We start from the raw sequence: 16,371 nt of genomic DNA, 5'->3' as shown, positions 1-16,371 counted from the left end.
ATGTAACTGAGCAATTACAGAAGCTTACAGAAGAACTCAGTTGTGGTACATAGCAGCTTTTTTTTTTTCTGAAAAAAAACCCCCAAAACCAACCCAAAACCCAACCCCAAACTCAAGCTAAGCTTTTATTTGCAAAAATTAAGAAAACTTTGTGGCCACTGTAGTCTGGAGGGAAGAACTGTGTACCTAAAAGCTCAGTACAGATTTGTTGTTTCCACCATGTGTTTGCTTTTTTTATTATCTGTGCATCAGGAGCTCATAAAAGTCTAAAAGAAAAACAATACTCTAACCATATTCCATGAGACAAGCAGGAGTCAGTGTGTGTATATTCATTTACATGAACTTGCATAAGACAAGAATAGACATATCCCCTCAGTCACAGATCCAAAACTACCAGACGCTGAAAAATATGTGGGACTGGATCCAGCACAGATTGAGGGCAATGATGGCTTTGATTGTGTACCAAGGAGGATATTTTATACTGCATAGGGTCTTGTGATACTCAGCGTGTTGGAGGGGGCATGTCAATATTAAATTTTGATTCAATTTCTCTTCACTTTTGTAATATCATGTAGCAAGTAATCTAATATCCTCTTCAGCTGTTTAAAGAGGTTTTAGCTTTAAAACATGCAGAATATGCTTATACCTCACAATGGCTTTGTTGTATGCTGTTGGGAATATGAAGTATTAAAAAGCCAAGTGTACCTCTTTTCAGTGCTCAAGATATGAGGTATTTGGGTTTTTGAATGTTCTGACAAACAAGGTGTTCTCACAAGACTTGCATTTCGTTACAGTGTCTTTGAATTTAAAAAAAAAAACACAAACAAAAACCACAAATGATACTTTGTCCTGTAAGATACATGGTTTATGAGATGCTGTGAGAAAGATCAGAAGCTCCTTTGTGTGGTGATTTTTCTGAAGTATCTGCTTACATTTCCTCTGTTTTTCCATGTCACTGTTAAGTTTGGATTATTTAAAATGAAGATATTAAGTATTTTCCATCATAAAAGACCTATCTGTAACATCACTCACTGATGAGCAGGGATTAAGTAAGCAGGCAGCAAGTGACAGCAGTTCATCTCTTTATAGATCTGTCTTTTAAGTCTAAAATGAGCTGTACTAGGCTTCTAAAGTTTTTTTGAACATAATATGTATGTCACTGCTCCTGTGTTTTCATTAATAAAATAGGGAATATTAATGCTAACTTAGGTTTGACTGTATTTGACATGCATTGGAGTATCATGAAGATAACTAAATTGTGATTAAGACTAGAAGAACAGGTGCTGTGCAACCATTGATACCTCCAATTTAGTTTTATATTTGTAGGAAAAATATTGTAGCACGATACTGGAGATACTCAACTTTGACTAATGTTTATCTGGCAAACAACAAGTAGCAAATACTGTAAAGGCTAAATTTGTGTTTAACAAAGACCACTAGCTATGCAGTAAAAGTGTAATGTTACTATACTTTCTAGAATCAGGGCTTTTTCCACTAAAAAAATCATGCAAGTATAGTACTAATTAGACTATAATGATAACATTAAGCTTGGTGTGTTTCCAAAAAAAAAAAGTCAGTATCAACCTTTTGTGCAATCTGAGTGTTACCTCTGTTCTATTATGATTAATTTTAAAAAAATGGAACTTGTTCTTGCAACCTCAGTATAGACAAAATGTCCTTGGAGGAGCTGCTGCTAACACTGTTAAAAATGTTTTGATTAAGGATAGGGCTGCAAGGCTTGTAAACTAGAGCTCTATGTCAAAAATTACTTAAGATTTTTGAGAACCAATTTAAATTTCAAACGGGATGCATGCCACTCTGAAAACCAGTCCCTGATGGATCTGAACATGAATGCTTAAAAGCAAGTAATTAAAAAAATCCAGTGGGTTACTTTTTAAAGAGGCCAGAAATACATACAGCCTTTCAAAACTCTTGTCCTCGAGATTTGTATGAAACTTGTATGCGCATCTTGGAATACTCTGTATATGCTGCACCCGTGCTGGGCAACACTTGTTATGTGGGCTTTCTTCATGGAAATGTTGAACAGGATTGTCTTTTCTGTGAAAGTGTTGCAAATTTATACTGGAATTCCATATAAATTTTGTATTTATGATAATCTTGTAGTTAGTTTTCATTTTCTCAGTGTGTAGATGGCTCATCTGTGTACTTAAGGAAAGGCTATTTTTTTTGATACTGATTTTCCAATTAATAATAGAGGTTGTGACTTGTGGACTTGTGAAGATTCCTTAAACTCTTTAAAACAAACCTGTACACTAATGAATTGCTTCCTTGTTACACGAGTGAAAAAACGCTTGGAAGAAGCGTACCTAGATGGAGGAGTTTACTGTAGGAACTCTGGGCTGAGCAGTACACTCTTGAAGGTATAAAATACAGCTGGGGTTCAAATGCAGGCTGCCGGGCAAAATAGCGTAACTCTGAATCCCTGAGGGCTTCACCTCAGTACCTCTACGTTAGGTTAGCTCTCCCTGCTCCCCCCTCCCACCCTGAGAAATCCACTAACTCTGAAAATTGTGTGCTAACTCTGTCTGGGATTTGGAGGACAGCAGTACATTTCTCCCTACTGATGTGGTCAAAAATAAGCGTATGGATCTAGATAGCACGTCTCACTGTAGTTCACAGCAAGCAGTTGTTGCTAAAGAAACAGGCCTTAGGGCCAGCTGTGCTGTGGAGGGAGAAGTGACTGCCAGGAACCATTGCTGCAATGTATTTGAATGATGTGAACAACAACTGGATCCAGTACATGGATTCATTCTCTTCGGGTGAGTTTCCTGAACTGCCTTTCACTGTGAACAGAACTGCTGCATGGGTTGGGTGATTTGCCATTCACTTCAGTTTTCTTCTTTTCCATTGCATTGATTTCCTGATGTAAAGTTGCAGGGGGAATGGTATCAAATGAAGCCCTTGCAAGCGTTTTGTTGTTTCACTATTTAATCAGCTACCTCTTGTTCTGTCTCATGATGTGAGAATATGAGACTTTCCCCATGAAAACATGCAGGTGGAATACTACAGGCAAAATCTGGTTGGGCTTTGAAAATTACGTTGTTTAAGCAATCAAACATAAGCTCCATTTTTATAGAGGAAATATGAAGATAACTGATGGCTGTACTGGAGCGGTCAAAAAGCTTAAGTTTCTACCTTGGAATTTTGAACAGGACCAGTGGTAACTCCCGGCTCCAGCAATGGGGCTGCCGAGTAGCATGTGCCTCCTCCTAGGAGCTGATGACACATTGAAAATGAAAAGCTGCATGGCTTTGCAGCAGGTCTTTTGGCTGCAGTATGGTAGTGGGAAGCAAACAGATACCCTTCTTTTCCCTCTTCTGAGTATTAACCCCCCTCACCCACACACAGAGGAAACACCAGGATGCTTGGCTGCAAAGGGCTGCCCGGGAAGAAACAGTGCATGTCCCTTGTGATGCTTTTGCCGCTTTTCCCAGGAGCTGCCTGCCTCTTCTCCAATTTTCTGCTTATCCTTCCACTCCTAACCCATCACGCAACAGCGGTTCATTTGTAAGCTTGCTTGCCAGGGACCCAAGTCTGCTGATACCTTTCTTTCATTCCCTTCCTTACAGGGGAATAAAAAGTGTTGTGGTTTAATGAAGACTGTGGTGACTGCTTCTTTTAATGAAACGTCTTTATTTCTTTCCCAGTAGAAAAACATTTAGAAACTGTGTACTCTTTTGTCTTTACTGAGAAGAAAGCTCCATATTTAAACATACAGTGAACAAATGGGGTTTAGTAATCAAATATTTTCATTAAATTCCCGTTTTATATGGAAAGGCCATTTTTGTTGACTTGTTAGAATTTCTCAGAGCCTGCTAGTACTTCAGGCTTTTACGTCTGTTAATCTGAATCCCAGCGGGGTGTGAGAGCTGAACCTAGGCACCACTGATCGTCTTGGCACAGGCTGTGCCAGTAGCTCACGCGCTTGCGGAGCATGCAGAAATGACAATGGTCATTTAAAGTGTTTGACTGTCAGTCCTATGTCAAGGACATGAAAAGATCATGCTTGATAGGGGCACTTTTTTATGTCTGCTTATTGCTGTGCGGTTGGGCGGCCAAAAATAGCACTGAGAACCTCTTTCTAGATCTCTGCTGGATTGTTTTCACTGTACTTGAAGTCATCCAGATCCTCCCAGGAGCACTGGTCCTCCATTTGATGCTCCAGTCTCCCTTCACCCCAGTGGTTCCCAGCCTTCCCAGCTGACTTCCCAAAATAGACATTCAGGGGCTTGTTAGAGCCACTGGCTGAATGGCCAGGAAACTGTCCTCATCCCTGTAACAGGTACATTGTTTTTGACTTGGTCTCATGCTGAAGTCACAGATGGCTGCTGGGGAAAAAAAAAGGCAAATATTTTCTGTTGATTCTTCTGACTGACTTGGAGGGGCCAAAGTAAACTGGTTCAGTTCTAACTGATGTGAGATATTTGCTGAAAACCCTTAATCATCTCTGAATTGTTTTTTTTTTTTTTTTTACTTTATTTGAAGAAATTTACAAATGTTTGTGGGGAATTTGGAAGTCAAAATAACCATTTACTTATGTAAGTTACTTGATAAATCAACAGCTTTGCATAACAGTCTTAAGAAATAGGTAATCACTGGGATGTTGAAATATTTTAATTATATACTGCAGTTAACTTTTCCAGTTAATCTTTACTGCAGTTAACTGAAGTGAGAAAATCCCGGCTGACTCATCCTTCACCTATGGAGGTTTTTGCATGTTGACAGGACACCATTGACACTGTCTCTCTGATCCTGCGGTAAGACACAGTGGTTCAGACTCAAATGCTGTGTAGCGATCTCCCTCTCTAGCAAATAACATACATTAGGACAAGCATGTTGTGATATGTCTTGGAACACTTTTTTGGCTTTTAATTGGAGCACTTTCTAAGCCCGAAGTTGTATCTCGGTGTTCAACAGCCCTCTGTGGGCTTTTCCTTCTAGAATTTGCGATACCCTTTTTTGAACTAAAGTGCAGAGTTTCCTTTGCAGAGCCTGGTTCAGTCAAGCTCCAGTTAAGTGACGCTGTTCTCCGTTGGTAAGTCTCCGGTGACCTGCCAAAGGAACAAGGGAGAAGCAGTAAATACGGGAAAGGAGGGTAATGCTACCCTGATTGTGTTGGTTGGTTGGGGTTTTTTTTCCTCTCTTCCCTCTGCCCTAATCGCATCTGAACCTTTCAATTGAATCGCTCATTGACTTTTATCAGTGAGGTTTGTCATGGCTGCTTGGGCACGCTCTTTGCTGTCAAGTCAGATGCTGTTCTTTTGCTTCAAAGTTAAAGTTCAGACAGCCGATGTCTCATTAAGTGCCCCGAGGAAACCTTTGATCCAGAGAGATTCATTAAAACAAGGAGCCAATTATTTGGAGGGAAGTGGTGTCAGATGTGCTGGGGAGATGTTGGCTGTGCTCTCCTAGGGATTACACCCATCCTAGTTTAGCAGCAGATTAAACTTCTTGTTTTACTTTGTTTTGCTTCCTTTGTGCTGATACTGGTACCCTCCACTGCACCCCAGCTCATAAACTGGCCGGCAATGGGAAGTGGTGGGGGGGGGCCCTGTGGGACTAGAAGAGTTTCCAGCTCCTGGTGGGCTTCTGAGATCTGTGGAGCTTCCCAGGGCACGTTGGCTGGGCAGCAGCAAGAAGTCGGTGACCCCGGTTGGGCTTTGGTGTGTGGTTGGCATGTTTGGGGGGATCAGCAAAGGGTGGCATGTGAGCAGCTCCATGGTAGGGGAGGGAAGAGGAACTTCTAGCCAGAGCGGCAGATAATGACCAGTAAAGTAAATCACTGATCTCGTGTGAATGTGGCAAATGAACATAAGTGGAGAGAGAAAGAGCAAGGTGGGAAGTGTTCTGAAGAGCTTAACTCTTTTTAAGTCAATATAGACATTACAAAAGGGGGTGGGTGGCAAGACCAGTGGTGAAACTGTATTGTTACCTTCAGTAATTTTTGTGGAACTTTCCAACATTAAAATCTTTTTAATTCATCAAGGTTGAATTCAGCTGCACGTATTAAAATGTTTAGCTATTGTGCAATGCTTACTGTCTCATACTTGGGGATAAATACCTGTCTTTAGCATAGGCGATGTAAACTTTAAATAAATGAAAGCAGACGTGTCCCCAGTTTTGTGCTGGGAACACAGAGAAATGTCCATGTTAAACCAGTTTGCATTTAAATTGTATCTGACGTTCATGTGTGATAAATGCCTCATGGTGTAATTGTATGTACATTGATACTCATTTCCAGTAATTCATCCCATGAATATTCTAACTGGTTAGAAAAATGACCCCCTGCACACCCCATACAACTTAATCTGAGATGCCCTCATCTAGGAAAGCAGTTAGAGAAATAGCTGCAAATCTCTCAGTGCCATTTTTCCTTCTAAATGATTCCTGAGCTGGCACCATCCTTCCTGCCTCAGCCCCTGAGATATCCCTCCAAATATATTTGACAATCTCCTTTGAATCTTAAGCATTTTTCTCGCTCTTTGCAGACTATTGCATTCCCAGTTGTTATTTATAAACCAGCCGCAAGGAAGATGGCTGTGGTTTTCACAGAGGTACATGTACAGTTAACTTGATGTTGTCTGAATTCTTCAGCCTCGCTGAAGAATGAAAAACCAAGTCACTTAAAGCCCCAGATTATTGGAGGGAGTGAGGCACAGCTGTATGTGTATTGCACTGCATCTCTTCGTCTCGGCGTACCACAAATAATGAACAGTGAGCAAAAATACAGGCTCTCTGGTTTGCTTGCACCAGAAAGAGGTGTGCAGTGAGCGCAGTGCATGCTACTTTGCTCCTATGCACGCTGCAAAGTCTGCCACATCTTGCGCTATGCTTTGGGGGTTTGTTTCCAGTTAAGGTATCGATTTATCCCTTTTTTCCAAAATCTGGGTTTAATAAAATGGCGTTGCTAATTGAAATGGATGGAAAACTTGTAAGTTTTCCCTGTCAAGTAAATACTATACATCTGTTGCAAATGATGTAATTTGTGAAAATTTAAGTCAAGATTCCATCAAGAAATCTTAACTGAGTCTGTTACACTTTGGATAAGTGTCATCTCTTTGATGTGCTAGTTTTATCTCCAGCTGGTAAGTGCATCTGACTTCATAACATTTTAAGAATAACTAGAGCTCTCTGGGTTGTGGAGGTGGAATTACCTTAAAATCAGGAGCCATTTGCCTGAGGATATATTAGATGCCTGAGCTTCCTGGCAGCGGGGTCCCTGCAACTTGACTCGGTATCCAGGATTTTAATGGAAATAACTGGAAACTTGCTTGTGTTAGGTGTTGTCCTAAATGTCCATGCTGGGACCTGCTTTTAAAAATCATCTAAATCAAGATTTTGCTTTTTGGGCATAAACAGTATCTTTCTTGTTTGAGTCTCCTGGATATTTTGGATGATGAAGGCATACACGAGAGACTGTACATTCCTGTTATTGCAGTTTTAAGTCATGCATGGTGCACCTATGTATTTCTTGCCAATTCATTTTCTTTCTTTTTGCCATATTTTTTTCCATTATGTTCTAGGTTGGCCTTGACCACATGAAATAAAACACGGTGCTGAAGTCCAATATGACAGAAGTTGGTGTATTTTTTTTTGGTATGTAGGCAAGTTGAATCCTGATGAGGTCCTGTATTAATGATTTACAGACAGAAATAGAGAGCTTAAAAGAGAGGGAAGTAGGAATAAACTAACCCTGTGAGATCTGCAAATATGTCTGGAAAACCAGTTTGCATTGCTGATTTTGAAGAGTATGCTAAAAAATTTCTCCCCAAATCAGTGTATGATTATTACCGATCTGGAGCAGATGACCAGGAAACGCTAGCAGATAATGTAGCAGCATTTTCAAGGTAGGAAGATGATGTAAGGCTGAGGTGGGAGGTAGGGGGTGTAAATTCTTCTTTGTTAGTAAATGTGGTGCAATATTAGATTTTTCTGTGTGAACAAAATTCAATTTTTCTGCAACTTCCTTTTTTATCAAAGACTCTCAAATAATTCATTTTCAAAACGACTGCCTCTCCCCTTTCACTCCACCACCTAACATTTTCTGTCAGAAAGCTGTCCCTAAAATCCATTAGCATCTTTTTAGCTTTACCTGCATTTTGTTTCTTTTGTTAACATAAATTCTCTAAAGAGTCCTTCAGCTTCAATATTTAATCAGCTGATGAAACTGTAGTTTTTACATCTTAGGCTTAAATGCTGGCAAGGGATTCTTGTGGTGGGGTTGTACCTTTTAGGTCCCGAGTCAGTTTTGCCTTTTGCTTGTTCTTCCTAAATTGAATCAGTTACGCAGCCTTCCCTGGTAAGTGCACGTGCAGCATTGCTAGATCAGAGCTGCATAGCCTAGCAGAAAGGAGTTGCGTATCCTAGCTCTGGAGCGAGCTGTGGAAGCCAGGGCTCAGTACTGGGTGGCCAAGCCATGCTCAGGAGGTCTCCAGCAGAAGGGCAGCACTTCACCGGGAAATATCGTAAATGATGGGAATGATCATAAACCAGTTTTGACTTAAACTGGCTGCCTGAACTGTTGTCAAAACCTGGACTCAGGTCACCCTTTGTTTCAGAAGTACGAGGTCAACACAAAGTAAGTTGGCATTTGCTGTCAGATTTGGCGGAAAAGTGTCAGAACTCATGTGAAGTCAGTTGGTTCCCCATCTCCTGAATCTCTGCTGCTGCTCTGTCCCCAGACCATCAGCCCAAGCACTGCAGAGGAAAGAAGGCAGCTGGAAGCTGATCGTCTCAGCCTGGCTGAGCCCAGTCAAACTATTTAGAGAGCTGTCGGCTTCCCTTTCTTTGGGTGCTGTGTTGGTGCAGACTTTTAACCCCCTGCACTTGTCTGCTATCTCTAAGGGCTTTGTCTTAAATCCCATCGACTCTAACAAACCAAAACAAGATTTTGGGGATTTATTTTTAGTCTTTCTCCCTCCCCACTTTGCTCTCCTGCTGTAGAGCAGCAATCCTACTTACTGCTCCAATTGCCTTTCCATAAGCTATGAGCAAGTCACCTGGAAATCCCACGCAACTTTAAGACTGTAGGAAACTCGTTGGTAATTCATATAGCAGGATCTCACAGGTCAGATCACAGAAATCAACTCTGAACCTTAATTTTAGGGATGTGTATGGAAAAGCTTTTTAATGGCAGGAGAAGAAGAAAACTAAGCTTCACTGTGACCACTTATTCCAGACCTCTTAGCTCTGTGCAGAAGCCCCCATCACAGACTGGAAATCCCCTTGTGCTTGGGGCTGCTGAAACACAAGCCAAAGGACTGCTCTGGCTCTGAGGACTAAATAGGAGCAGGATGGAATGTAGTAGCGCTCACCTATTTTTTATTTTATTCATTTTTTTTAATGCTTCCAGATGCTAGGATGTTATTTGCCCTCATAAAACCAAAATGAGATGTTAAGGAAAGGACACTCAAAGGAAGTGCTCAGAGGCAATAAACTGTAGTAGTAGTGAACTTTTCACTACTAACTGCTAGAGGTAATAATCATGATTAAGCAAAAGTTGGATCTAAAGTGCCCAGACACAGGCTGGCAAAAAGCTGGGTATGTCCACTTGTTGGTTTGGTATTAGCTAGATGTTAGCAGTGAGATAAGAGCAGCTCTGCCCTGAAGCTGTTTCCCACCACAGGGGCAGACTCCTCTGAGAAGACGACCTCTTTGCATTGGGCTGGTCACCTGTGGGGTTCAGGCTCACCTCCTCTTTCTTGGCATCTTCTATTACATTCTCAAGAAGAGCCTCCAGTTTTAGGTGTTCAAAACTGCAGAGCTTGCAGGCAGCCTGGAACTGAAGGAGATAGTAAATAGTAGTGCCTTGAGCAGCCTGAGACCTTAAAAGGAAGTAAATGAAATTTCCCAGGTCCTGGTGTGGCTAAAAGGCCCTCGATGGGTTTCTGCTCCTCAGCAGTGAAGGTATGAAGGGGCTGGAAGCTGTGTTTCTGTCTTTGCTCCCCCTCTCTCTGTATATTTCGCTTAAAGAAAACAAGATCTAATTTCTGCAGTAGCTTTAGGCCACTTAAAGGTCATCCAAAAAGGCAGTTAATAAAATCTAAAAGACTTGACAATGGGCTTACTCTATTAAATCATCAAGCAACAGAACTTGTTGACAGCCAAAGAGAGGGGTCACGGGGCAGAAATGTTGACGTCAAAGCTTTGCTTGTTACCTTTCCGTTGCTCTGCATCTACATCTCTTTCAGAGTGTCCGGCAAAGCACGGAGAAGCGTGCTGATGGTCACCCAGCGGATCAGTGGGAGAGCTGGGGTCAAAGCCTGACAGCCAGCTCCTCTGGTCACACGCGCGGTCCTCTCCTTTCTGGTCGCTGCAGCGCCAGCACAGCCCTTCCTGCAAGGGTGGGCATTGCACCTGAAGTCATCTGCTGGCGCTTATCAGCTTTCCCTCTATGATATGGAAAGGATGCAGGGCTGGAGCAGGGATATATAGTGATTTACAGCTTCATGGGCAAATGTGCCCTTTTGTCCGTCCTCAGGGAGGTGATAGTAAAGGCACTCAGAGTTAAGTCAGCCCTTAGATAGCACTGAAAAATGTAAGCTAAATAGTTGTCAACTTTCCTAGTGCCTTCCTGTACCTCTCTCTTTGCAAACCGAAATATTTCCAGTAAGCAGTGTGCCTTTGCTGCCTGCAGCCGGAGACACCTTCCTCTCTGCAAAGGTGAGCCCCTTTGATGGGCTGTTGAAGCTTTGTGGAAGCCCGTTGAGCACAGGGCTCCAGGGGTTCCATCTTGATAGCTACAGCAGTCCCCACCTGTAGCTGCTGTGGGGCACCACGCATGCTGTGGTGCGTTTTCTTAGCACGGGGGATGCTAGGGTTAAGAGTTTATAAGACTGTGTTTACAATGGCTTCCTGGCAACACACCTAGAAAAGGTAGAAAGAAACCTGGTATAAAGATTTCACAGTATTGGGTTTATAAGACCTGTTTGACACCAGCAACTTTTAAAATCTTTCAGTTTTTCTTTGATGCTGTCGGAAGAAACGTGGCCTAACCATTAAGGATGCAGGACTGCTTCTCACTCTGACTCTCATGCAGTCCTTGTGTGTTTCTGAGCATATTACTGGTTTTCTCCCTGTTCCTGTGGGTAAATATGAAGTAAGATGGACTTTAACCACCCCCCCACCCCGTGCCACACAGTCGCATGACTTTGTGAAAGAAATAACTACGTTCAGCTTCATTTCCCACAGCCAGAGAACTCCTGTTGATATCCACTGTCAGAAGCTTAGTTGCAGGGTTCAGCCTGATTAAAAATGTTTACACTTTATTTAAGTATTTATAGATGTATGTATAAATGTTTATGTTTAGATGGAAGAGAAGAAACTACAAAACTGAACCAGAAGCATGAATTGTTAGCCCATACTTTTGTGGTGCAAGATTATTCAGCTGAGCAAGACTGTCGGCATGGATTGTATTTGGAGGAAAATCAGTGCTGGGTTTGTCTGAGCTCTCTATTTTTTGGCAACTGAGTAGTTGTATTTGTGGAGAAATAAATAGATTATTATTAAGGACTAATCTAGCAAATGAATGGTTGTGTCGATAAATGCTGCAATACCTTTGGAATGGCCCATGCAATTTTTGGAGCAGCGCAATCCATGCTCATTAGATTATAAAATGAATGTCCTGGCCTTTTGACAGCACAGGAGCTTAAAGTACTTTGGGCCTGTAATCAGCTACCAGAGTACAAAATGCTTCCAAAAAGCTAGTGTTTAAGATAAGGTTAACACCAGGTACAGTAACTCTCCTCTAGCTTCCAGTTCTTCTGGGACTGAGGGAAGAACCAGAGCTCACATTTCAACATCAGTGTGTTCCTGCTAAGACCAGATAATTATTTTTATTCATAATTTTCAAATGATGTGGACATGGCTCTGGTGTAAGTGAGGCATTAAGGCTGGAAAAGATGATTTGGGCTGTCAGAGCATACATTACTCCCTGTGGCATCTGACCATATTCACCTTGCATTTGCCCTGTGTCCCAGAACACCGTGTGTCCTTCCCACTCCGTGCTGTCTGGCGGTTAAATTCACTCCCAAGTTGTTAAGGAACCAAGGGGCCTGAATGGAGAATAGATTTTATGACAAGGTCGGGACGCCTTTAGCTTGATGGTGTTCAAGAAATCAATCTGAAATCTCCCCTTTTGGCATTGTAATGAAGGGGGACATCTGTATGTGTAGGAACACGTTTCTGCTAATCTGTCGTGACATGTTCCGCCACTGACTCCCCGGTGGCCTTTGGAGGAGACGCATTTTGTTGTCATGTACGAGGAACAGCAGTCACTTGCTTATCAGTGACAGCATCAATGCCTATTTTCTGCAAACCTATTGTCATCTTGTAGCTAGGTATTAAGGACTTTAAAATGACTAGGCACATAAATAATTTAAATACTGGTTAAAAAAAAGCAAAGCTGAGAATGTGATGGTGTCAGACAAGCATGTGAAGTTGGGGGGGGGGGGGGGGGGGAGAAAAGGAAAGGAATGCCTGTAATAATAAGTTGGTTACATTTCTGCGATGTCTTTCACCTTGGATTCGCAGAGTGCTGTGAAAAGAGTCACTGTGTAGACAGCAAGACACCCTGGGAGAGAAAATTGATTTTCCTCAAGCGGAAGTAGCTGTTGCTTTGCCTTGCACAGCACTAGCACCTGCCCCTCACAATGGGATGTGGAGCTGTAGGGGAGATCAAGGCAGCAAATTGGGTTGAAGTTGGAATGGAGACTTTGCCCAAGCAGTGCATCCTTTCCCAAGCGTGTTGTTTGTGATGCAGCACAGAGCGATTATTCAGTGTAGGCTCAGAAGGGAAACGAGGAGAGCTGCTTGAAAGTGTGTTGCAGTTTGAAAATTTCAGCATTTTCACAGCTGAAAATGAGTGGGGAAAGCGGTGAGTGCCTCCCTCTTACCCAACTGCAAGATAATTTACATTCTGAAGTTTTTTGAGCATGAAGGGAAAACAAAAACAACCAAACAAACCAAACCACTAATCCCCCCTACTTCCCTTTCATCCTTCTTTCAAAATGGCATTTAGCTGAAGTGACCTAAATCAGGAGTGCTTGCTGCCTTTCCCACTGTGGCATCTCCCCACTTCCAGCTAGCAAGAAAGATGTACTCGCTTGCAATTGCTGGTTGCAGCACACAAATGTGGACTTGGCTGGAAAAAAACGTGGGTGATGAGGAGATGGTGAATAAAAAAAAAATCAAGTTTTTTACAAGATATCCAGGAAACGTTTTCACTCAAAGACTAGAAGGAAGCAGGTGGTGTGTGGCAGCCTAATGAATGCATGCTCTGTGTACTGGGAAGTACTGCTCTGGGGTTCTGCTTGCCGTTGTTAAGGGCATTTCCCTATGGCTTGTCCAGAAAATGTCTCACTTCAAGTGTCTGGCAAACTCATGGCTGAAAACACCCATGTTTCCAAAGCAAGATCAGGTTTTGTCTAAGAAGTATAATACTTGAGGTAGTGATCCCTTTTGGTGTCTTTCGTGGGACCTAGTAAATACTCAGTTATGAGTATTGACTTGATGTTGGTCTAGAGGATGTGACCTGATAAGGTGCAAGGGGAAGTGAAGCCACAGAAGATGTTGGAATAGACATTTATGTTTAAAGTCGAGGGCTAATGAGCCTTAGGACCCCAAAAAGCTTATGGACGGAGTAATCTGATGGTACGTAAAGGTGAGTTGGAAGGATGCTGTTTATTGCTACTTGAAGCAGCATCCTTTTTCTTGCATACGCACTTGGGAGGATTTTTGCTTTTTCTGTTTCTTTTCCCAGCTAAAAGCACTATAGAAGTGTTGGTGCTTCAAGACTGATGCTTACGTGTGTGCTTTGAGATGGCAGTGGTTTGCATGAAGTAAAAATCTGACAGGTCTGGGACAGCAGAGAAACTAGGAGGCTGGGGAAGAGCGAGATACTTCACATACTTATGCTTTTGAGTTTCACCATAAAAATGAGCAAGGATATTAAAAGATTTTTGTTTTCTCTATATTTCCTGGGAAAAGATGTCTCGGAGCTGGGAGAAAGCCTTCTGAAGGCTGATTAGGAAGAAAGGGGGAGAAAAAAGTCATGTTTTCTTTGTCCCACCCTCAGCCCATCCTCCCCTGAAAAATAACAAACCAATACAATAGCATGAAAACAAGTCTGAGGAGACATACTTGCGGTATGTGTCTTGGCGTTGAATAATACAGCTGACTCCCACAACTACAGGTCTCCTGGGGAGCGCTTCCTGGAGAGCTGGCATGGCCCCGTGCTCTAGGGCTTCAGAAATTTAGGTCTTGTCCTGGCTCTGTCCCAAGCTTCTTATGGAAATGTCTCTTCATCTTTCTATAAAACAAAGAGATTGTGTCTTTTCTTTTTCTTATAATCTGTCAGCTTAATGTGCAAGCTTAAACTGACTACTACTCGCTGTCAGAGCATAGTCTGAGGGTAACAGTGGCTCTGGTTGCTATCTCCGTGCTAGTAATAATAATGTTATCACTCGGACGTTCTGGTGCTGAGCAGGTAGTCAGGTTCAGCAGTAGTAGAGCTTAAGCTTTTAATTATGTTCTGTAACTAAAATTCAATAGCCATCAGAGTCCTTCCAGAGGGAGGCGATGCCTTAGTGAGAAGTGATGTGTATCCTACTACCTACCGCTTGCAGAAAGGGTTTGGCCTGGCTCAGTGCACAGCCCCTGCTGATGCACCCCCTCTTGTGGCTTGTAGTCGGAGTGGCTGCGCTGCAGCATCACCTGCGTGGGCAGAAAAAGTCCAATTTCACAGGTTAGCCCCAGGAATACAACCCTATTAAGATCAGTTTGGATACTGCTGTGTCGTCTAGTTGACCCCACCATGAGGGACTGCGATACTGTCGTGCTGCTGTTGTGGGGGGAGAAAAAGAAACATCTCTGTGAGTGCAAGCATGTGGTGCCCAGCCTGACTGCAATAAAATGTAATTTCAGATTAAGCGTGGTTTAGTTTGCTCTGTTTTGGAGCCAGGTTCCATTAGTACCCGAGCTGAAGAGCCCAGTGGAGAATAAAGCCCAGCTCTGGGCTGATGTGGTTTCTGGCAGACGTGTTGAAGGCAAAGCAAGGTCGGGAACGGTTGAGCAGATGCTGGGCCACATCATTCAAGGACTAGACCATAATTTGCCCCATTGGGAAAACAGTTGTGCTACTCGGTCTTTTCCTGCACCAAATTACAGTGGCCACGTTTGGTCTTTTCCTGGAAGTCTGGAGTCCCTGCAGTACGACAGGCTGTCCCTGGGGTTGCAGCTGTAGTCTCACGGGCTACGTGTTGCACGGCAGCTGGTGACTGCTGCGGACAGGACCTCTCCGAGCAAAGTGACTTGGTCTCTGTGTGAGCAGAGATGCAGTGCAGTGGATTTCCACACCCTGCCCGAGCTGAGGAAAGCCGGGGCAGCCATCCTGCCTGCCTGCTTCCCACATGGAAGCTCATTTCTGTGTAGTCTCACTGCAGAGACTCGTAGCACAGGGACAAGGAGGGCTAAGCATGCTGGCCAGGCTAGTTTTATCCAAAAAATCCCATGTCTTTTGGTTCCCTAGTCCATACAAGGAATAACTGAGGGGGGGCTAATACCTCTCCTGTTCCTGCAAACCCTCTGTCATCCAGTTCTGCCTCAAGGCTTTCGGGGAGGCTGAGACTCACTGTGAATCTTAATATTTTGCAGGTCCTGTCTTTTCTTTCAGATGATACCAGCCAGTAATGTTCAAAGGCTCTTTGCCTCTTTCACCCTCCATGGACTTCGGTGCCTCCTTGCCTGCTCCCTCCTGGCTTTGTGCACTTTGTAGGTCCTGCTGCAGCTCTGGGTCACACAATGAGGTTCTGCTCCAGCCCCAAAACAGCTTTCACCATGTTTCTCCTGACGGGAGAAAAATCTGCTCTTGGCTATTAAGAACTGTAAATAACTCTGATGATGCAGGCTTTTTATTCTCTTTATTTGTCTCTGTGAAGATGGAAGCTGTACCCCCGGGTGCTCAGAGACATGTCGGTAATGGACCTGTCAACCTCAGTCTTGGGGCAGAAAATCAGCATGCCAGTCTGCGTTGGAGCGACCGCTATGCAGCGCATGGCTCATGCTGATGGAGAGACGGCTACTGCTAAAGGTAAACCGTGCAAAGTGCCCTCCGCGGTGAGGCAGAGATTGTTCATCAGTAATACTGTGCCTTCTGGTTGTGAAGCCTGGCTTGCTTTCTTGTTCCTGATGCTGTGGCCAGGATGGGCTTGAGCTGCTGCTTAATCTGGTTTATTTGTAGTTTTGTTTTTACTGATTTCCTTTGCCTGTTTTGTGTGCAGGTTCTCCCTCACTCTGAAACAGGGATGAGAAATGGAGTATGTAAGAGGGGAATAATTTGTAACAAATACAAAA

General features: G+C 43.1%; 1 protein-coding gene across 1 annotated transcript in view; it reads left to right on the top strand.

Moving 5' to 3' along the window:
• The first annotated feature begins 7,712 nt into the window (after positions 1-7,712).
• HAO1 (hydroxyacid oxidase 1) overlaps positions 7,713-16,371 on the top strand; it is a 28,712-nt gene continuing 20,053 nt past the window's right edge. Inside the window, exons 1-2 of the mRNA XM_049801098.1 lie at positions 7,713-7,868; positions 15,957-16,108. Coding sequence (XP_049657055.1) covers positions 7,732-7,868; positions 15,957-16,108 — 289 coding nt within the window. The 5' untranslated portion in view covers positions 7,713-7,731. The remainder of the gene's footprint in view (positions 7,869-15,956; positions 16,109-16,371) is intronic.

The sequence above is a fragment of the Accipiter gentilis genome, chromosome 5, assembly GCF_929443795.1.
Source record: "Accipiter gentilis chromosome 5, bAccGen1.1, whole genome shotgun sequence".
NCBI classification, from domain to species: domain Eukaryota; kingdom Metazoa; phylum Chordata; class Aves; order Accipitriformes; family Accipitridae; genus Astur; species Astur gentilis.
Note: the sequence above shows the minus strand (reverse complement) of the source record. Positions and strands in the feature narration are given on the sequence as shown.